We start from the raw sequence: 22,968 nt of genomic DNA on the forward strand, positions 1-22,968 counted from the left end.
TAATAGAAAAACTTTTTGGGAAATATTATGTTGCCACAGGCTTAAAGGTTCTAGAAGATGGAGAAATGGCTCAGCAGGTAAATACATTCTGCTTTTAGAGTGGCCTTGGGTTTTATACCTAAAAACCTGCATCAAGTGGCTCTTAACCACCAGTACCCCCAGCTCCAGGACATCTAACATGCTTTCTTCTGACCTCTGTGGGGACCTGCACAGATGTGTTGCACAAATATACACCCAGGAACACACACACACGTACCTGTAATATAAAATAAATGAATTAATCTTGAAAAAAATGAAGATAAAATAAAAAATCTTAGAGAATTTCATTACCTCAGACTAGAAGCCAGTAGATCTCTTCGCATCCAAAGCACACCTTTAAATGTTGTATTTTATGCATAACATTAATATTATTGGCAAGAATTATTTTTACCAAGGTAGAAAAAATAATTTTTGATCATAAATCTTCCATAATATTTTAAAAATGAAGAGGACCTCCACACATCTAATACTGGAAATGTGTTTGGCCTTTGCAGCTTTCATGGGGTAAATGGCCAGTGACCTTCCAGTTAAAAAATGCTTTTGCTATTCAAGCAAATCTAAGTTTATTACAAAAGGAGAAAAAGTCTGCATATGTAAATTTGTACTTCAGGTAGCCACAGTAAGGAAATATGAGCGCTGTTGAGACAGCCGAGAATTAGAACATTGATCACCTGCTCGTTTCGTGACTCGCTCCAAAGCAGCTAACTAGAAAGCAAATCCATACAAGATAAAGTGGGACACTTGGTAGCTGCTCTCTGCCTTTGACAAATGTGTTTCTGAAGGCAGCGTGGAAGTTTAATCCAAGAACATTCCGCTTAAGATTTCTCCATGATATTTAAATGGAAGCTGGTGACATTAGGCTTTCCTGGCCGCCAGCAGAGGTGTTTACCCATCTGAATGGGCTTAGGATGCATAATCAAAGAGACACAACCGTTTGGTTTTATGTTGCTGTGATTTAAAATAAATGTCAAAAGTAGGGAAAGGAAAAGCGATGGCTAACATTAGTGAAACATGTCCCACCGTATTCTCTCGGGGGAATCTGTCTCTTCCTTTAAAAACCTGCATCACCCAAACATAGTCTCAGAATATATTTTCTCCCTTTATTTTATGACTTACCAGCCTGCCATGCATGAAAATGTAGCCAGTGGTAGACAGCTCAGTATGCTAAATAATTTAACACCCTTAACCATGCCAGGAAGCCAAGGAAGAAACTGAGGAGAGGTAAAATGTAAAGAACTGAGATTATGCATGTATGGAATGCGGTACAGCCTCTAAAATATTTTCATACTGGCTTCTTATAGAATAAAGTTATTTTTTTTAAGAAAAGGGAAGCTAATACTGTTTGTGGCCTTTCTTCCTCAGGAATTTACGCCTTTGGACTGTTTGCCACAGATATCTTTGTAAATGCTGGGCAAGTGGTTACAGGAAACCTGGCTCCACACTTTCTGGCTTTGTGTAAGCCCAACTACACAGCACTTGGATGTCAGCAATACACACAGTTCATCAGTGGGGAGGAGGCGTGCACTGGCAACCCAGACCTCATCATGCGAGCAAGGAAAACATTCCCATCCAAAGAAGCTGCCCTCAGTGTCTATGCCGCCATGTATCTGACGGTAAGCAAGGATCAACAGCGCATACTCCAGGGGGGATGGGTTTGCCGTCTTCCAAGTGTGAAATTCTTTTCTGCAGCATGACGTGAGCCATATATAGAACACTATTGTTTTTCTGTTGGCCATTCAATCTATTTCTAATCATGGCTGGTTGTTCTGTGATAATGTTAACTCAGCTGGCTCTCTTGGGCTCTCTTGGGTGGCTGATTTCATAAAAAAAAATGGCCACTGGAATTTCTCTTAGTAGATATGTTTGTCTTTATATTAAAGAAGACTCAATGGAAACAAATCTGTTCCTTAGTACATACACCCCACGATGTTGTAATAGTATAATTTAGAAAACTGTCTGAGCTCCTGACTGCCTACACAAGCTCTTAGGTTCTCTGGTGCTGGTAGAGAAGGGACTCTTACTTTAGACTCTTTTGTTACTGGTAATTACATCATTATGATATCTTCATTGGTATTTTAATATTTCTTCATAAAACTAGTGAAAATAACTTTAGATATGTTTTTCTTTTATTGGTGAGTGTTTGCAAGCATTCTGGCTCTGAATATAGATGCCCTAAGACCTTGAAGTTGGGATGTCTGATCACAGATGATTGTTACTGACCTCAGGGGTGAGGTTAAGGGTAGCCTTGGCAGACAGTTCTTGACCCCAACATGTATGTCCTCAGTTTTCCCACTGTCACTGCAGGTGTGTAGCTGCTGGGTTGAACCACATGCTTACCAACTTGTTTTCTGTGGCTTTCTTCATAAACTGTGGTGAGAAGCTCAGAGAACTTAGACGTCTTTTGGGATCCTTCTCAGTGGTTCCAAGATCTATTCCATTTTGATTTCGACTTAACAAGAAAAAAAAAACTGTAAAAGAAATAAAAATAAAAATCTGGCTCAGCTTAAAAGCAAATTTGATTATTTCTAATGGCTTGGAAAAGCTCGGAATTATTTTTATACTCCAGAAGCTCTTTGACGATGGAGGTGTTTCTAAGGTAATCATGTCAGACAGCCATTAAAAGCGTCGAGAGTCTCTAGCACTACCTAGTGATATTTCTTTCGAAGACTGGAAATAAAGATTGCTAAGTAGAAGGAAACTTTAAAAGGGAAAAATGTACCGATGTGCATAACATTTCCAGTGCAAGATAAATTTAGAGGTCACAGAGTACATATTTTACATTGCCGCGGTTCATTTTTTTTTTTATTAACATAGCATTTTACTTGTTGTCCAGAATGGTTTGAATCCACCATGCAGTTTAAGCTGGCCTCAGGCCTGTGGCAATCGGTCCAATTTAGCATCTCAAGTGTTGGACTGAGACCTAATTTTAAGGCTATGAACCGTGATAATTGTACCCCTCACTACCTCATCTTTATAAATGATGCTATCAAGAAAATTTGTCTAGCACTTGGGATTCAGCCTTACCCCATTTTGTATGCCACTTTCTGCTGATTGTTGTAAATTGTTACAATTCCCTTGTCTATTCACTCTGCTCCCCGAATATGTTTTCGAATTCCCCATTTTCTTCAGCCTATCCGATTCTCATTCTCCTATGCATTGCGAGGTACCTTTCTCCGTTGAATGAAATGTGCTAGCACGCATTCTTTCCTATTCACCAAGTTGCCTGACTGCCTGCTTCTCCTCTGCTGGAATATGCAGCACTCAGTCTTACGAGGAAGATTTTCAATGAGTGAATCAGAAGGCATGAGGCAGCTTTTCATCTATGGCCTTCATCTAAATCTGGTGTTGACTTCGTGTATCCCTAGAGGGACTCTCAATATATCTGCACATGAATATGTGATCCAACAATGATGGGAGGGAAATCACAGAGTGCTTTCAGAAGCCAGAGACAGTACCCTCTTAGAGTACTAATAGATGATAGATTTTCCTATGAATCCAGCCTTTGTCAATGGTGATGAATCTGCGACTAGAATAAAGTACTTAGCTGTTTTAATATCTTAAATTGTCCTTGAAAGACATTGCTACGGGACAATGCGTTGGCTTCTATATTATAATTACATTTTAGATCTCCATTTTGCTGACCACCTGCAGGTATTTCTTTTAGAAACTCATGCTTTGTAAACCTAAGCACTTCAGGCATAATGAAGACTTAACATACTTTATTAATAATAATTAACTATAATGACTTTAGCCAACATTTACTGAGCACTTATTGTGGTTCAGGACTTGCTTTTATTCACTCTTACTTTTTTTTTACATGTTACTAAGTGTTGGTATGTATTCATCATTATTTGTACTTAATAATTCATCATGTATAATGGATTTTTTAAAGCATGTTGTAACATCTTATAACTGTTGGTACTCATTTCACCCATTTATAGCTGGAGATACTGAGAGAGTAAAGCACTTTGTTCAGATCTGTTTAACCATAGCTTTTTCTTCAAGATATCTCAAATAGAGAAACACTAAATGTTCCTAGCTCTATTTTGTTCATTGTTAGCCAAAATACCCCTTCGTCCTGCATTACTTCATAATCCAGTACAGTTTGAAGCTGAGGGTACAGATGGTAAGGAGATTAGCAGTCCTGTGTTAAGAAATCTTCTATCATTAAATGCTGTTCAGACTGAGTTAGGATCCCTGCTTGTAATTACAATGATGGGCACCTCTGTCTTTTCAACAATAGATTCTGTTCTCGGCTAACTGCTTTCTCCTCTTTCCTCACCGCCCCTTTGTGTGTGTGAGAGAGAATGTGGGTGGCTGCTATGGCAACTCTGAATATAACTCCTGCTGCAAACACAGGATTTCCAGTCAGGGTTTGCCATTAGATTTGAACTTATATACAAATGTATTTTGCCCCAGATTCACTGGTGACACCTTAGAAAAACTTCATAATAAAAAGCTGGGTGTTTCAAATAATTTGGTCCCACAGAATGATTGCCAGAAGTTCAACAAGTAGCTATTTAGAAAAGAATGGCTTTCCAAGCAGTATTCCCTATGGAAATGATCTCATGATCATGTGTAGAGATTTGTTTACTTAACGTTAGGTCATATGTGAATATCTAAGAATAAAGAGATGGCAGTATTTGAAAATGAACTGACGAATATTTCGCTTCATGCTTCGCTGTGTAGCTTAGCATAAACCCAAGGAATTTGAACTCTCTCTTAGGATCTGATTTAAATTAAGACTTCCAGGGATAATTTGATTGTAGATTTTTTTTTTTTTGCTTTATTGAGAAGTTAAAGGGGAAAAAGTCCCTAATCGTATTTTTTGCAAATGCTATTAGTTTCTCTGGTTGAAGGGATAATCTAAGAGTCAATTAACCTTCAATTCTCAAATTTCTAATTCAGTGTTTCTAATTCATACTATAATAATATTTAAATTTAGCTTTCTGGTATTTTCATATACACTGACTAATGAGTTTTCAAGTTAAAAGCGAGCAAGAAAAAAAACCTTCAAAGTTGAAAGTGAAAGATCATGTTTGGTGAATTTCCAGTACATACATCCAATTCGAAACAGAAAAACATGCTCTCAGATCTTCTGGTTACCTTCAAATCTGACCTTAGTTTTTCTTGTAATAAAAATAATTAAAATAAGGGGGTTGGAACGATGGCTTAGTGGTTAAGAGCACTGGCTTCTCTTACAGAGTATCTGAATTTAGTTCTCAAGACTCACAACCAATCTGTGCCTATTGCTCAGGGGATTCTGATGCCCTCTTCTGGCTTCCACAGGCATGAGGTATGCACATGGAGGACATTAATGGAGGTGAAACACCTCAATACCTAAAATAAAATCTTAAGACTTAAAAAATAAGTAGTAGACCAGAGTGGCCCTTGGTTTCCATTGTGTGGTACTCCATATTGGCCCCACTCTAAAGCTAGGAGACAGCTTCTCTCCTGGGTCTGAGTCAACTCACCAGTCAGCTGGGGATTGACTCAGTTGGTGCAACTGGAATAAATGGGCTTCTCTCAGTCCTATGAGGTCATTTTTGTAAAGGAACTTGCCAGATTGCGTCTTAGCACAGCCTTCCAAAAACTTGAAGCCCCAAGCTTTAATGTGTCTGGAGAGTTATGTTCCTGGTTCCCTCGGTATTTTATCATGATGGTCCAAGGCATAGAGCACCTGTAGATGGAGGAATTGTCCAAGATGATTGTTAAACATGGATATAAGGCCATAGGAGGAACTTGTGGCCATTACATGATTTACCAATTTTTCTCTCAATGGTGGAAAGAAAAAAAAATACTGCTTTCCTCTGTCCTTGGTGCTAGAGGCCAATTATTGGCACTTTCTGCACAATCTTCTGTTGTAGTGATCTTACAGCACCTCATGTATACTACCCACAAATCACATGATGCTGAGACAAGGCTTAGAAGAACACACCTTATTAGCTTCATAAGACACATCTGAAATCATGTTTAAGAGGGAAAATTGGGTATATCAGACATATAGTCTGGGCTCCCATTCTGTATTTGTCCTCATTGTCTGGTGAGACCCAGTTGCCATCCGTAAGCTGTCCTCTAAACGTCCACATATAAGAGCAACTGAACCTTTACATGTATACGGTCTCTGTGCTTCATATTTCACTAGGTCAAATTTGATCAAGTGTCTGCTCAGACAGATATCAAAAATATTTCTTGACACATGGTCAGTTTGATGCTCTCTGACTTTGATGACTTGTGTCAGAGCTGTCATTATTAGTTGACTGACAACGTTCTTTTCAGCTTTCAGCTCAATGTTACTATGTAAAGTGAGAGAAGAGACAAGAGCCAAGTATAAAATGCCCCCTATGTTCCAATGTGTTTGCTGTTATGGGAACCTCTTAGTCATTTTGTGTCCATTTCTCCACTCTCTTTCTTGAACTTGGCATTTAAAATTTTTCTATCTAATGCACCATCTCTCACACTACCTTGGGAAGAGACATTAAACAGTAATTCATAACAATAAAGCAATAATGACACTGCTCTGAAATTGCACACAGAAAATTACAAAAAATGGTTGGTTTGATGATAGACAGTTAAGTAAATGATTAAAGAATACACAACTATTGCATTTTTTTCTGCATAGTTGTGCCTTGCATGGCTTCTAGAAATAAGGCGTATGTGTATGTTCTGTGGCTGGCATGTGGCTTTTTAGTTGTGTCTGGCTTTTCAGTCACATCGGAGAGATCTCTGCATTATCAACATTGTGTCAGGACCTCTGAGTAGTCTGAGCTCTCCAGTGCTGCCAGCTCACTTATTTCTGGCTAAAAGCAAAGAGCACTGACATTTTAGTTAGAACATGTGGGCTTATTATCAGTGAATACAGTATTCACTGTGCTTTTTTTTCCTTCAAATATTGAAAAGATTGTCATAGGCATTCCTAGGTGTTGGGCTTTCTTAGGAGTTAGCAGAGAAGTTTGGGGACTGCAGTAAGCTGGATAATTCTCATTAGGAAAGGAGATCTCAGCAACCCAGGACAGGGTAAGATAATAAGAGTTAGATTGTGATTATTGTGGGCATCGAGCACTATTCCTCCTTGGGACTCCTTCACCATTTAAGTCTTCAAAATTATATTCCATGACAGCATTACTCTGAAAAGGACTTCTGTTTGTTGTTTGTTTTTGAGACAGAGTTTCTCTGTATGCCCTTGGCTGACCTGCAACCCACACTGTAAACCAGGATGGCCTTGAACTCAGAGAAATGCTTGCCTCTGCCTTCTGAGTGCTGGTATTTAAAGGCATGCACCACCACCGCCACTAAGCTGAAAAAGACATTCTTTAGGTATTGGCGGTTTTATTGAACCTAAAAACCTTTGAGTTTTTGTTGGTTTGTTTCTAGTTTTAAGAGAATTTAGTACATTTCCCTGGATCTTTAGAAGCATCCTAGCCAGTAGGCATGCTTAAAGATATGTCGAAACATAGATAAATCTGCCCTGAGCATGGTATGTACTAAAGGAATAATGGGAGTTACCACTGTCAGTCTATCTGGGAGTGATGGTGAATGCCACCCATTGTTTACTTTTGGCAGGCAGCAGGATGGGGACCTCAGAAGTGAGTGGCACGTGATTGCTCTTGAGATTGTGGTTTAGAAAGTAGAAAAGAAACATCAGGGAAGAGAAGCAGAAACAAAGGCAAGGACCAAGAAAGAAAGAAACAACCAGCAATACTTGGGGCTGGACCTCAGGGCTCAGATATAAGGGTGTATGGGAAAATTTGTGAGAGTAATAGACCAGAAAGGACTTGTAATGAAACTCCATGGTTCCAGTTAATGGGCGATATGTAGGTAGAAAACGACTTGGCCTAGGAGTGGCACCTCACATGATTACCTTTGACCCAATTTCTCATATGCATACTGCATCCTTGAGGCACCTTGGTATCACTCTTTACCCTGAGTTAAACTTGTGATAAAGTTTCAAAGTTGTCTGACAGAGTAGATGGTCACAGAATTGCAGACAATGAAGATTTAACACTGAGATCCCTACTACTCACGAGGCCGAATTCAAAGAGTATGAAATGATGTTCCTGGTCCTAAAAGCTGAAACGAGCTAGGAATCTAAGACATCATGAAATGGAGTTATCACAGGTTGAGACCAAGGGTGGAGCTGTTCAAGACTCTTGAATATCCTCTCCAGAGCCCAGTGGTAGGAAGCTAGGCCAGCCTTTGGAGCTTTACCCAGAGTGCACTTTGGGATCCTTACACCGTCAACCACAGACTCAATTGTTCATGTGGCCAAGCCCATCAGCCACACTATAGAATTTGGCTTTCCTGATTGCGTTCCAGCCTCGATCCCCAACTACATTTACTAGGAAGCTACTCCTGGTGTAGCTTCCTTTTTGGTATAGTATACTGTACTGACCAACAGGGGATTCCCAGCATGAAGTTAAATCTTATGAGGTTCTCCTCACATCAAATGTATTTGCATGTAAGTGGTTCAATATCCAGGGACAGCTTATAGCACTTTAATTTCAGCCGCCAAACTGAACCAAAAAATACAGTTCGAATAGAGGCGATTTCTCAGAATCTCTGCTCTTTTGTTACTTTCAAGGTTGTGCTCTTACAAACACAGTCTGCCATGAGCTATTTGTTTATGCCGTTTTAGGAAAATCTTGGAAGTGAAATGAAGGGCTTCAAGTCACAAAAAGAAGTTCCTCTATAATAGTATAGCAATCTGAGGTATAAAATTATTATTATTATTAGCAAGGGCTTACAGTACAGAGCACTTTTCCACACAGCGTGTTTGCTGTTTTCTTCCTCTACATAGGTACTTAGCATTGTTAGATTGTGGACAATGCAGAGAAATATATCCTGAAAATATCCCTCTATCAAAACAAACAGCTAATAGTGGCACAGTTAGCTTTCCATTAACTTCAGTAGCTATCCATCTATAAAGAAAGTTCTAGAGAGACAAACTTACACTTCCTCACCACATGATCAAGCTAGATCATAGATTTTGCCCCCATGGCCCCTCCCAACATACACATACTCTCTTCCTTCTCTCTTTCCTTTCCTCTCTTTTTGTTCCCTGTGTTCTCTCTCTCTCTCTCTCTCTCTCTCTCTCTCTCTTCTCTCTCTCTCTCTCTCTCTCTCTCTCTCTCTCTCTTCCTTTTCCCCTTTTCCTCCCCTTCCCCTCCCCCTCATCCTCTCCCTTTCACCTTAAGCTATCACTCATGGTTGTGATGAAGCCTATCTCCAGGTTTTAAAAGGAAGCCTGTTTTTGCCTTTAGGCACCTGTCATGTTTTTTTCTGATAGGATGGTCTATATCTCCTAATTGCTCTCCCATCTCAAGGCTATATCACAGAGCCAGACATGGCTAGGAGGCTCTCTCCTAATAAAGCTCATTCTGAAGAGTGATTGGTCTCAGCTTTCTTCTCCATGAGCCAGGGCTCTTTTCTTACACTCGGAAGCACAAGTGCCTTTCATCTTCCTTCTGTACTGGCTTTCCTCACTTTAAGGCACTAAAAACCTTATCCTCTCCAAATGTGTTTCTTCTCCCTTTCAAATGCCCTACTGAAGTGTCAGGAAACCATCTACCTGCCCCCAAAGAACAGATTATTGACTCTCTCCAAGGGTGATCTCACCCTTCCCCACTTCAATGTCTTCTCTAACAAACCCCAAACTCTCTCAATGGACTTTATCTCTTTCTTTTAGCTCTAGTCCTAAAAATATCAATGTAGGTAGTGTTCCATCAGCTCCTTCAATCTAAAATTTCCCAGACCAGATTCAACCCTGCCACTGCTCTAAGTTAGCTCTGTGTGTGTGTCTTTTGACTGGATGATTGGCATTCTTCCCTTCCCAGTTACCCAGTAATAAAATGAGTCATTCTGAACTCCTCCTTCTCCAGCACCCCCACGTCCAGATGTCTGACTAATTCTGTTGCTTCCACCTTTGAACTATCTCTGGATTCCAGACTTTTCCTTTTCCCTCTATGTGTTCCTACTGTTTTACTTCAGTGCCGTTGTATTGCTGGCCTTGACAGTTCGAAGTGCTTGTTAAAAATGATTATTAATATAGCTTCCTCCACCCATCCACCCCACACTAGGTGCTGGAATAGCATAAGTTTTAAGTACTTCCCTGTTTGTATAGAAACTGTCTAGAGCTGGCTCTTATAAGCCTTCCCAATCTTACATGGTGTATCCAAGGCCCTTTTGATTCTAGTTGAAGGCTTTAAAAAATAACCCTCCTGCAATATAGGCTGAACTGTGTTCCCTCTCCCATCCCTATTATCTTTGTTTTTTTGCAATATTTTTTTAAATTTTATTTTCTTGGATATTTTATGTATTTACATTTCAAATATTATCCCCTTTACCCTGTCTTCCATATCCCTCCCCCTCCCTCTGCTTCTATGAGGATGTTCCCATTCCCACACGTACTCTATCCTCAACACCCTGGTGTTACCCTACATTGGGGTCCTAAGACTTCACAGGACCAAGGGCGTTTACTCCTATTGACGCTGTACAATGACATCCTCTGCTGGAACCATGGGTCTCTCCACGTGTACTCATTGGTTGGTGGTTTAGTCCCTGGCAGCTCTGGTAGGGTCTGATTGTTTGATATTGCTGTTCTTCCTATGGGATTGCAAACCCCTTCAGCTCCTTCAGTCTTTTCTCTAACTCCGTCACTGGAGTCCTCATGCTCAGTCCTATAGTTAGCTGCAAGCATCCTCATCGATATCAGTAGGGCTCTGGCAGAGCCTCTCCATCCTTATTATCCTGATCTCCTCCCAAGGCTCCGTCTGGAAATACCATCACATTGTGGGGTAGAACAGCAATGTCGGAATAGGAGAAAGACACAGATCAGCCTGTATTGTAGGGGTCTTCTTAAAAAGTCTTCAACTAGATTCAGTGATCTATTTGTTTATGCCATTTTAGGAAAATCTTGGAAGTGAAATGAAGGGCTTCAAGTCACAAACAGAAGTTCCTCTATAATAGTATAGCAATCTGAGGTATAAAATTATTATTATTATTAGCAAGGGCTTACAGTACAGAGCACTTTTCCACACAGTGTGTTTGCTGTTTTCTTCCTTTACATAGGTACCCTTGGATACACCATAGAAGATGGTACAAGAGATAATAGGGGCCAGCTACAGAAAGTTTCTATGAAAACAGGGGTTTTTATACCCCATGCTACTCTAGGCACCTAGTGTGGTCATGAAAGTAGACCTTCAAAATGGAATTAATGCCTATGTAAGAATGCAACCAGAGTGGGTCCTTTGTCTCGCCCTGTACCCCAAGAGAATGCAGCAACACTCTGGCCATCTTCCTATAAGAAGTCATCTTCAGAACCTCACAGTGGTGGTTAGACCTCCAAATTCCTGAATTGTACAAATTATTTCTCTAGTCTAAGTCACCCAATCTTTGACATTTTTGTCCTGACTGTTGGGCTACCTAAAATATATCCTTTATTTCACGATGGCCCTTCCAGGAGTCCACTTCTTAATTCATATGAACTCTTTTCTGGGTAGAGATTTCTACCATTGGCTAAGTGTAATTTTTTTTCCTTTGTGTCCTCTTGCTTTCACATTCACTCAGCCTACTGTGTTTCCGTTGCCTTCAAACCTTCCAGAGTTCCATTCCACGCTGCACTCTGGTCGGGGCCGTGCTTTGCAATTGATCGAGAGTGAGGCAGGCTGAGCCAGGCAGGAAGGATGTAAAAGAACAGGGATGAAATCTGAGGCTCAGGAAATGAGAGGGAGCCATGAAACCCAGATAGAGGCCAGTAAGAATCAAGCCGTAGGAAAGGTGGGATGAGGCATGGTGCTGGACTGGACTGCACACACCAGTGTTACCTATAAGGCAATGCTTCTACCTGCCCTTCTGCCTCCAGGCTGGCCAAAGAAGTGGCTGCTTCTCTGTATCTGCCCTATGTTAGACACAGTAAGACCTCAGTTTGAGTGACGTGCCAGGAGCCTATCTCTCAGGGCACTCAGGAAGGCCATACCAGAAGATTTTTGCTTTGGTGGTACATCGCTGCTTCCCATCCAGAAGGCTACAAGCACGAAAGAAATTTTCTAATCCCCTCAAGATACTTTGTCAGGAAGAAAATCTTAATATTTACCAAACTTAAGCTTCTTTTTGAAGATTTATCTCATCTGATTGAAACTAATCCTTCTGTTCTCGGTGGCATATTAATTACATTTGACATTAAAAGCAAATCATTTTTAACACCCATCCTATGTCAAAAACTATTTTTAAGTAAGTCATGTGATGGTAATAATTATGGATCCTTTGTATGGTTTTGTTTTTATTTTTAAAGTCAACAATATATAAAAATAAAAATCAGTTGGGGAAATGCTTGGTGGGTAAGCAAGCTTGAGGACCTGAGTTCAGTCTTCAGCAGCCAGCTCAGGTTGCAAGAGTATCCAGCTGGAACCTCAGATCTGGGATATCAAAGACAGGAGGAACCCTGGAGCCCATTGGATGTCCAGTGTAACCAAATGGGCAAGCTAGGAGTTTGGTGAGAGACTCCATTTTAAAAACTAAGGAGAGTGAGAGAGGAAGACATGAAATGTGGATCTCTGTCACACAAACACTCACACCCATGCAGAATCTCTCTCTCTCTCACACACACACACACACACACACACACGCACGCACGCATGCACACGCACACATACATGCAGTATCTATTTAAAATATGTTAATAACAAATTGTTACGCTAAAATTTGAATAAATGTTATGTTTATATGAAAGTAAAAACATATTTAAGTGTGAAAGGATATCAAGACTTTATTTCACATATAAACTAAAATTTTCAATTGTCCAACAGAATGTGCTGTGCTGTTATATTCGTATTTTTTCACTGATATAAATTTTAACTATAATGAAGTACTGTAAATAGTCACATAGATTGGAAGAATTGAAATACACCAATCGTCCCTTTTCATCTTTAATAGCCATGCTAACACACTGGTGCTTTGCTTCCCATCAAACCTGCCATTTTATGGAACACCCTGGGACCTGGGAACATTAAATGTTGCTGTAAAGCACTTGGAAGATTCCCAGCCTTTCTGCCAGTCTGCTTTCTGGACCGATCTGAATAGCTGAGTTCACTTGCCAGGGATAAATGGGTGGCCAGGCATTCTTTGAATTAACCTCCAGGTATAATACAGTATGCGTTCACAATTATGGAATAAAACGTGCTAATTGAAGCCTGTCTATATCGACGCTCAGGAAGAAGTATAATAATTATTACACCCTAAGGCAACATAACAAGTAATATCATTCCACATAACTAACCACCCCAAAGCTAGCAAAGTTGCCCAAGATCAACCATTTATCAAGCTCACGGACTCAATAGGTCAGATCAGTGAAAAAGGCACATTGTGGCTCACCCATGTTTACACAGTTTCTACTTTCTGCTAGGAAGACTTGGAGGTAGGATCAAGAGTGATGGAGTTTAGAATCAACTGCAGATTTTTCATCGGCCTCTTTCCTCTTTCTGAGAGATGAAAACTTAGAGGGACTATACATGAACAGCCCCCTTGCCTTGACTTCCCTAGAGTGTTGCAGCTACAAGACGTCCTGTCTACAAGACTCTGGGCACGAATATGCCAGGGCATCCCCCAGTTTCTGTATTGCAGGCATTCATTGTCACTCTGCGGTTTTTATGCACATGCTTGGGATCTGAACTCAGATCCTCACACTGTGTGGCAACCACTTTGCCAACTGAGCGGTTGCTCTAAACCCCCATCTGGTTTTTTTAGGAGCTCACAGTGTTACACCAGCTTCACTCTGTTGTAAGAAACACAAGGCTGTGTGTGTTCCCTGAGGAAGTAGCATTTGACTCAGCCTTTGAGAAAGAAGGTAGCTAGGCATGAGAGTTGGAGACTACTGTAACGTTTTAAAAACACTAGAGGTAGCCAGCTGTGGTGCCATACACCTTAAATCCTAGCATTTAGGAGCCAGAGGCAAGCCACTTTCTGTGAGTTTTGGGCCAGCTTCATCTGCATAGCGAGTTCCAGGCCTCTCAGGCCAACACAATAAGACCCTGTCTCAAAACACAGACACCGCTGTTTGTTACAGTCCTTGAAAGACTTTAGAGGGCAGGGCTATGGTTTCACTGATAACATTTAGAACGATGAGTGCATGGTAATAAGGAACATAGGCATTCATCAGGGGTTTGGATTTTTTTTTTTTGCAAGCTTCTATTACTTGCACTTGTAGCATGCCCCTGTGTCTATTCTAATCTCCAAAGGCCTGAGTAATGTAGCACTTAACAGGGTTTAAGATTAGCCTTGTTTTTTTGTAGCTGTTTGTCTATTTTTACCTCAAATCATAAATTCCCCGAGACAAAGGAACCTGATTTTAAAGCTACTTTGATGCTAATCGTGGCATCAGTGTAGTCTAGACATAGGAAAGTACATTGATTGGCCAAACAGCTGCACCCATCTATTAAGTACTTATTATTTGGAACCTGGAGTTTTAAATAGATGCATTGGCCCTGTCCTCTAATACATCTAACATCGCAAAGTGTACTAATTCAGAAGAGAAAATGCTCATGATTTCGGAGGCCATGCTTTTATGAAGCCCTGGATCGATGGTTCTGAGTAAATAGCCCCTGGTATTTAAATAAATCAAACACTTGCATTTTCCTGCCAATTCTATCAGAGCCATGCGTAGTAAAGGCAATACACCTAGACACTGATACCCAACCCCCGACATCAGCCTACTGGGCAGCTTCGTCTTTTCTTAGCACATTTTTAATCAGTCTCACGGTTGGTTGCGAGTCCTGCTGGAGGAGGATCTACACCTATTTCAAGGGCAAGCCTAGGTGTCCATACAGTGCCCGAGGATATAGATGAACCAAGTAGGATTTAGAGATGCTAGCCGGTGGGTGGTTCCCTGCCCTTGACTGAATCTCTGTGAGTTCCTTAGTCATATCTGCCGCATTCTGCAAAGTCCAGCTTTGGACCCCTCAGTAGCCAACTTCAGAATGATCTTTTTATATCCATAAAAAGGCCTAACAATTGCCACTATTTGATACTTAAAAAAACCACACTATATTTGTATTTGTATAATCGGCTGAATAATAAATAGCTTCCTTGTATAATGTGAGCCAGGGCTATGCATAGAGATTTTCTTATTTAATCCTTGTAGCCCATGCTGTAGATACTCCTTGGCACAGTTAGTTTCTGTCAGCCTCCAAAAACTAAGACAAAACAGGGAAGAAGGCATTTTAACTGATAAATTGTCTCCATCAGATTTGTGAGTGGGCATCTCCTGAAAGCAGAGATCTATTACTAAATTTCTCTACAGGGGTGCATCCCACTGTGAATAGTATTATCCCTAGAAAAAATGGACCTCGGATGTTTAAGGTAACTGAGGAAGCCATGGGTAGCAAGTCAGGAAGTGCCATCCATCCACTGCCATTTAAGTTGCTGAAACCAGGTCCTTGCCCAGAGCTATTTCCTTGACATCACTCAATGATGGGTTATGACCTAGGATTTGTAAGATGAGATGAACCTTTTCCTCTCTAAGTTCCTTTTTCTGAGTGTTTCATCAAAGTAACAGTAAACCAAACTAGAACACTCCCATAACTTCTAAATTAAAGATGAGAAAACCTAGGCTTAGAGGAGCTTAATGCTTGACCCCAAGTCACACAGGCAGTACATACTGGAACCAGGATCTAAACCAGCATGCTCTCTGCATACACTTTCTAAGTGGTCCCATCCTGGTGCCTGTCCCCAGACTGTCAGTAAAGAACACACTCTAGTCTGCACACAGTGGAGGATTCCAAGTTCCTTGACCTGGACCCTTTGTTGGGGTGGCAAATATTTCTCCAGTTATCAAAGTGGAATTTTGATTCTTCCCAAGACAGTCCTTGGCCACTCACATAGCCAGGGCATAATAAGGAGCTCTAGTAATACTAATACTGCCTTGATGGAAAGGATTGGGCAAGATGTCACAGTAAGGCCATTAGACAAAGGCTGTGAAAGAAAGTGTGTGCACATGCACAGACACACACACACACACACACACACACGCACAGAGAGAGAGAGACAGAGAGAGAGAGAGAGACAGAGACAGAGACAGAGAGACAGAGAGACAGAGAGAGATGTCGTACATGTAAGTGTTCTTAATGGCCTCTGCATTTCCCTTGCTCTTAAGCTTGATTTACAGTGACACCCACTCATTCATCTGCTTTATTTTTAACAGAGCTGCAAGGGCTCTCACTTTGCCTTATAATTAGTTTGCCTTATCCCACATCATTTTCTTTCTGGACACTTTTAATTTCACAATGCTCTATTACTATTCAGGTTAGAACTTTGGGATTATGACAAATAGATTGAAAACAGACGGAATTAAATAGTTAAACCAAACGGTTCAATACAATATCTTTCCAGGGTGATCAAATGTCATTCCCATCTGTGCTGCCTTAGCTGAGACCCCCTCATTGTTAGAAAGTGTTACTAATTAAAAAAAAAGTCTGCATAGCGTTCGTTTGTGCTAAGTGTGATCTAATCTATTCATTCTTTATGCCATTGTTGATGTAACTTTCAGAAGTAGAATGTATCACACACAGGGCCAGCTGGAAATCTGTGCACACTGGACTCTGAGTCCTATCCATGCTCAGAAGTACCCAGGCTGGATTACAACGTTGTTCTCCGTACCTTTCATTCCCTTATGAGTTTTGACATGGTAGCCTTCATCCCTGCGTGCTTGGCCCTCCCCGTGATGTAGCTCGTCCTATAGTGACCACCAATCATGGATATTTCACTCCATCTATCTGCACACTCAGAGGGTCTGAAGCCTCGCTACAAATTTCAGAACAGTTTTGGAACACGTTTTAGTAGCAGTTGAATTCTCTGTAAAGTTCCTTTTATTTTTGTTTCCTAAATGATATAATCTACAAACATAAGTATCAAAGCAAGGCAAGACTCTGTCATTTACACTGACACCTCCAAATTGAGCCAAATGTAGCTTTATCTTTTTGTTTGCTTCTTAGCTTGGAGATGGTAGCTTGGCTGCTTGAGGAGATGTGTCACACCAGTCTGATAGCTTACCAATTGGGTGCTCTTTCCCTGTTTCCCGGAGTATTACTTAATGACAATCATTTCTCCTTCTCTCGAAAGTCACAGATCATGGTATTTTTTTTAATCATTTTGTCAGTCATTACTAGACATTTCCAAAAGGCCTCCTAATATATAGATTTGATTTCACTCTGATTTATATCAAATTACATCAATCAGACCACATGTTAGAATATAAGTCATAAAACTAGGGTTGGTGAGGTGGTTCAACAGTTAAAAAGTGCTTGCTACCATGATCGGTGACCTAAATTCAATCCCTGGAGCCCACATTGCACAGGACATGAGCAACTCCTGAAATCTGTCCATGATACATCAACACACATGCATGCCCGCACACGTGCCCACACTAATAAACAGGTTAAAAATGAAACCACACAAATAAATGGTTAACTTTGAAACATTGGAAATGGCCATCGAATCTCTTATGTATTAATCAGTTTAACAAACAACCATTGAGCACTTAAGAGGTCAGAGGCAGTAATAGACAAGAAACTCAGTCTTTGATGTGGGGAGACCAGCACCAGGTGCAGATGGGAGTCAGGGGGTGAGCTCCCAGTGCTACCAACAGAATAACCAGCAAATGCTTTCACAGCCTGATTCTCACTCTCTCACCACAAGGGCACATTCACAGGAGCTTTTCCTGTGTATTCTTTCCTTCTGTCTCTATCCTCTTCTCTTTTAAACACAATTTCTCTGGGACTGGGCACGCAGCTGAAATCCAGGTTCCTACCATCCTGGGACTCCTAATTGAGTTACATAGGCTAAAATGCTTTGTTTTCTGTCCAAGTGAGGAGATGTTTGCAGGTTCTTGGAATTAAGATTTGATCACATCTTTTAGGGAGATACTGTGAACCAATTCCAGGAGTGATGGAGATGAGACAAAATGACAGGGAACAGTGGTGCACGGGTGTCTTAGAGCGAAATGCAAGTATTATCAGAGCATCTGTCCTGGGGAATGAGTGTGGAGATAAGGTTAGAGAAATGATGGAAGGTGATATCAGGGGTACCTGTCCATCTTCCTTAGAAACTAGATCTCATTGCAGACTGTATTAAATGATATGGAATCACTTATCATAATTCCTCCAGGGAGCTCCCCTTGCTCTCTCTGCTCACCACTTGAAGAGATGAATTAATGGCGACCACCAAGCCCAACCAGCAGCGTTGCTTAGCAAATAACAGCCTTTAATTCACACTTGCTAAACCGACTTTAAAGTCAATACACTTCGTATCAAAATTCTCATGTCAACTTATTCTTGAGATGTAAGTGACAGGCAAACCCTAGATGAGCGTTCCCCAATAGTGTTGATTGGGAGAGATGACAACTTTGTCCACTAGGAGGGCCTAGTTTTCCTTGGCCTCAGATGATTATTACCTCAGTGTATTATGGAGTCCCTTAAGCTATGATTTTGCTATTAGCTGTTTCTGAGTTTGGACTGCTGGACTCACTTTTATTACCTGACTTGCCCTTAAGGTAAACAAATTTGTAACTGTCTTTTGAAGAGTTCACCAAGTTATTTCCTCTGCCTGAAATCCCACCCTCTCCTCTTATGGCCTCATCTTTCACTGTCTTGTTAGAAGAGGTTGCTTAGCACTCCCTCCTCTGAATTGGTCCTTGTTTCTGTAAGCCTCTCCCTTTCAATGTCCCTCCTGCTCCCTCTTCTTCTCCTTGTACCTCTCCCTACCCCCTCCTCTCCCAACTCCCCCTCCCTCTGTCTTTCAGTAAGGCTAAGTATTGGTTTTACGGTTAGAAAAGACTTGATCTCTCTGAATTCTATTTTCTACAGTTTCCCCTTTATCATTTGTGCTCTCAGACACATAGGTCAATTATCGTTAACAACTAGTTATATAAATAGATCTATCTATCATCTATTATCTATTTTCATTTTATTTTGAGTCAGACTCTTGCTATGTAGCTCAGGCTGCCTGCTGGCCATTGTGCCTACCTAGTAATGTATCTGCTTATGTATGTGCATCATTTTCCTTAGACTGATAGCTTCTTTGGGTCAGTAAGGCAGGATTTCTTGTCTCTGTATCCTTAGCTCTAAGACAGCAGAATATCCCCATAAGACGGGAGAAGGGAAAGGAAGACAGGGAAAGGAAATGAAAAGAAAGAAGAGGAAAGGAAAGGAAGAGGATACAGAGGAGGAGGGAGAGGAATAATGAAAGAGAAAATCTGGAAGGGGAAGGGGAAAAGAGGATGAGGGGTAAATAGAAGAAAAGAGGGGCAGAGGGAATGAAGGAAGGCAAGAAGGATGGAATCAATTAATTTTGTCTCTATTTCCTTTCTTCTCACGGAATACCATCCCAGATCCCAATTTTGACAACAGCCTTTCCAAGTACTCATTAAATTTCAGTGATTTTCTGTTTCCTATATCCCTAACCTTGTGCAAAAGGCTGATGCCAGAGTAGGGGACAAATTACGTGTCTCCATGTCCTAGAGAAACAGTCAGTTGTTTTAACTGAGCTATTTGAAATTGTTAGCATGAGGCAATGCTTTGTTCACTGAGCTTAGTCTTTCAGAGATTATTTCACTTCCCCATTATGTAGTCTCTATCACACATAGCTGCATTAGTAGCTGTATTAGGATTACTGTGATGTGCATGGATAGGAATGTCAAATGGGTTGATTCTTGGTGGAAACATCCATCAGGGTACAAATAGAGACTTGTGGAATAGTATGTCTGGTGGTTTCACTCAACAGGCCTTGTGTCAGAATAGCAGTAGGAAATGGTGCTGCTTCTTCCTCCCTCACTGTTCACCAATAATCTTCTCCTGGGCCATATTCACAGTCATACACAAGCACACATCCTACTTAAATATAAAAAATTCTCACCAAGTCGAGCTCCTAAAATTTGTTCTATCCATGACCATATTCAGAGTACGACAGCCCAACGTTTGAGATCTCTTCAGCACAAGTTATAATATGAAATCTCAAGTGTTCTGCAGGCCCCAGAGCACAGCCCTGTAACCCTCACTGAACAGTGGGAGTGGCGGTGGGAGATTGTTTGGAAGACAGCAAGTTTGTATTTTGGATGAGCTACAGAGTGAATTAAAAGGCAGCAGAGAGGGATTAAGAAGACCCTTATCAAAATGAAAAACAGAGAAAAGACTGGGGATATAGCTCAGTAGCAGAGCACTTTGTTCTTAGTAAACCTCAGCCACACACATGCATACACGGAAAGATAAACTAACGAAACGATTAATATGGTAATTAACCTTAACTTTTCTATAATCTATACATATTTATCTATATATATTATACATTTTATAAAGTATACATTTGTACACATTTTATAATGTATGCATTTTCTGTGGTTTATACAAATGTATACACTTTCTGTAATGTATACATTGTACAATTTCCTTTAATATATACATATGTATACATTTCCTATAAAGTATAAATATGTATGCATTTTCTCTAATGTATTCATACATTGTTTTATTTATATATATATAAATCAAAATATCATATGTTACCCCATAAACGTAGACACATTTTTCTCAATTAACTATAATAATTTATAAAATTGAATGTACCCTTGTCATCCTCTCACATCCCTCTAGTAGTTTCTCATTTTCTTTTTAATGAAAATCTAAACTTCCCTTGACACCCAGAACCTCTTGTACCCTGACCCCATTAGCTTTCTGGATTCAGTCCCCGCCTTTCCCTCTGCACTCATGCACAGATCCTACCCACCAAGCCTTCAGTGTGTCATACTGAGTTATTTTCAGGTTCTCTGGTTCCCTCTTAGGGTCATTCTTCCCTCCACGTGAAGACTCCTCAAGCCTTACATCAGTTTTAAGACCAAGGGAGGGCTGGGCCCCTGACTTCTGCACTAACCCCATAATTTTCTTTAGAGCGGAACTTTGTCACTAATCAGCTTAAGTGTGAGTACATGCTTCTTCAATCACTAGCATTAAGTCCTTGGATGAGTGGCTTTTTTGTGGTTATTTTATTTACATCCCAAATGATGTCCCCCTTCCTGGTTTCCACTCCAGAAACCCCCAGTCCCATCCTTTCTCCCCCACCCACTTACCCACATCTGTCTCACTGCCCTAGAATTTCCCTATGCTGGGGCCTTGAGCCTCCCCAAGACCAAGGGCTTTCCCTCCCATTGATGCCAGATAAGGCCATCCTCTGCAACATATGAAGCTAGAGCCATGGGTCGGTCTCTCCATGTGTACTCTTTGGTCGGTGGTTTAGTCCCTGGGAGTTCTAGTGGTCCAATTAGTTGATATTGTTATTCTTCCTGTGGGGTTACAATCCCCTCCAGAATCTTTAGTCCTTCCCCTAACTCTTCCATTTGGGTTCCCGCTGCTCAGTCCAACAGTTGGCTGTCTCTGTGTTCTATCCACTTCTTTGTAAAGTAGTGATAGAAAGGGATTGTTTGCACTATTTGAGAGCATGCACAGGAAGCAGGTAGTGCATATTCTACCTCCAATACATTGTAAATGTTTTCTATGACTAACTAGTAACGAAGCCAAACACCATGCTAAGAACATTGGTAAAAGGGAAAGGGCATTTCTACCCCTTCTAAGCTGGCAGAAAGCAGGAGATACAGCATTACAATATAAAAAGAATAGCATGTCCATAATCATTAGGAACAAAATTCTGAATAATAAAAGGAGGAGCTCAGGATAATCCTCTGCCCTTGATAGCTATAACTTGTCTCAGGATGTGGACTGAGGTGCAAGGAGGCAGGAGTTTCTTTTGAGCTTTTTGGGTAATGTTCTAAATTAATCTAAAGCATTTCAATGCCTGAGGTGGAAGCTGGTGAGCAGGAGGTAACTGTTACAGGGGGCCACACTCCCCACTTTCCTTCCTGAAAGACAAGTGATTTGGAAACCAAATCAGGACACAACAAGGGTGAATCTGGAGAAGGACATTTTTCTTATTGTTGGGAACAAAGATCTGAAAAGGGCCTTGAAGAAAGGTAGGGGTTGTTTGGTCTCAGAGTTTGAGGGTGCAGATCTCATGACAGGAAAGGCATAGTTCCTAGGATCACAAGGCAGGTGCTCTCTTGTATCCAGTTAGGTAGCTGAGAGGTAGGAATGCTGGTCTTCACCTGGCTTTTCTCTTTTCCTCAGTTCAGAACCTCAGCCTGTGGAGTAGTGCCGGCAATCATGTTGTTCTGTCAAGCAGACGGTCAAGATTCACCATCATTATTACACTGCTGTCCTCCTGGCTTTCTCCCCTGTGAGGTTATGAATTAGGTTAGAAAGAAGCAGGCTCTTGATTTGAAGATATCCTTTGAAATGGCACACCAGAGCATTTATCATGCCATTTAAATTGAACACAGAGTTGGCCCTTGGTGGCCGATAGCAAACCTTGATATTATTTGTTCACCAACACTTCTATTAACAGCGACTGCATACATGACAGGCATTTTTTCCCTATTGCAAGAATATATTTGTCCTTCCCAGATGTCATTTATGTCTTTCCCTAAATTGTAAGATTTAAAACATCTCCAAATTTAAAACCTACTTCTAAGTGTTCTTTTCTTGTTTTATATGATATATAGATCATTCAATATGCATTGTAGTTCATTCAAAGGTCACATAAATTAGGAGCTGCAGAGCGATTCAGTAGGTAAAATACATGCCACACAGCATAGACCCAGCATTGAACAGAAACAGGCAGATCCCCAGAATTCATTGGTCAGATAGGCTTTGCAGTATGTGAGCTACAGATTCAGCAAGAGACCATGTCTCAAACATAGAATGTGGAGTTATCAAGAAAGACACCTGATGAAGACCATTGGCCTACACACACACACACACACACACACACACACACACACACACACACACACACATGCACACACACACATAGACACACACACGTGCACATACACGTGCA

At 40.8% G+C, this 22,968-nt stretch overlaps 1 protein-coding gene across 3 annotated transcripts in view; it reads left to right on the forward strand.

The window, feature by feature from the left end:
• Plppr5 (phospholipid phosphatase related 5) overlaps positions 1-22,968 on the forward strand; it is a 125,935-nt gene that overhangs the window by 44,797 nt on the left and 58,170 nt on the right. For all 3 annotated transcript variants that reach the window (XM_087624849.1, XM_087624850.1, NM_001107720.1), the window contains 1 exon segment: positions 1,402-1,652. In XM_087624849.1, the coding sequence (XP_087480975.1) occupies positions 1,402-1,652 (251 nt within the window).

Source organism: Rattus norvegicus, chromosome 2 (genome assembly GCF_021556685.1).
Source record: "Rattus norvegicus strain SHRSP/BbbUtx chromosome 2, alternate assembly SHRSP_T2T, whole genome shotgun sequence".
Lineage (NCBI taxonomy): Eukaryota > Metazoa > Chordata > Mammalia > Rodentia > Muridae > Rattus > Rattus norvegicus.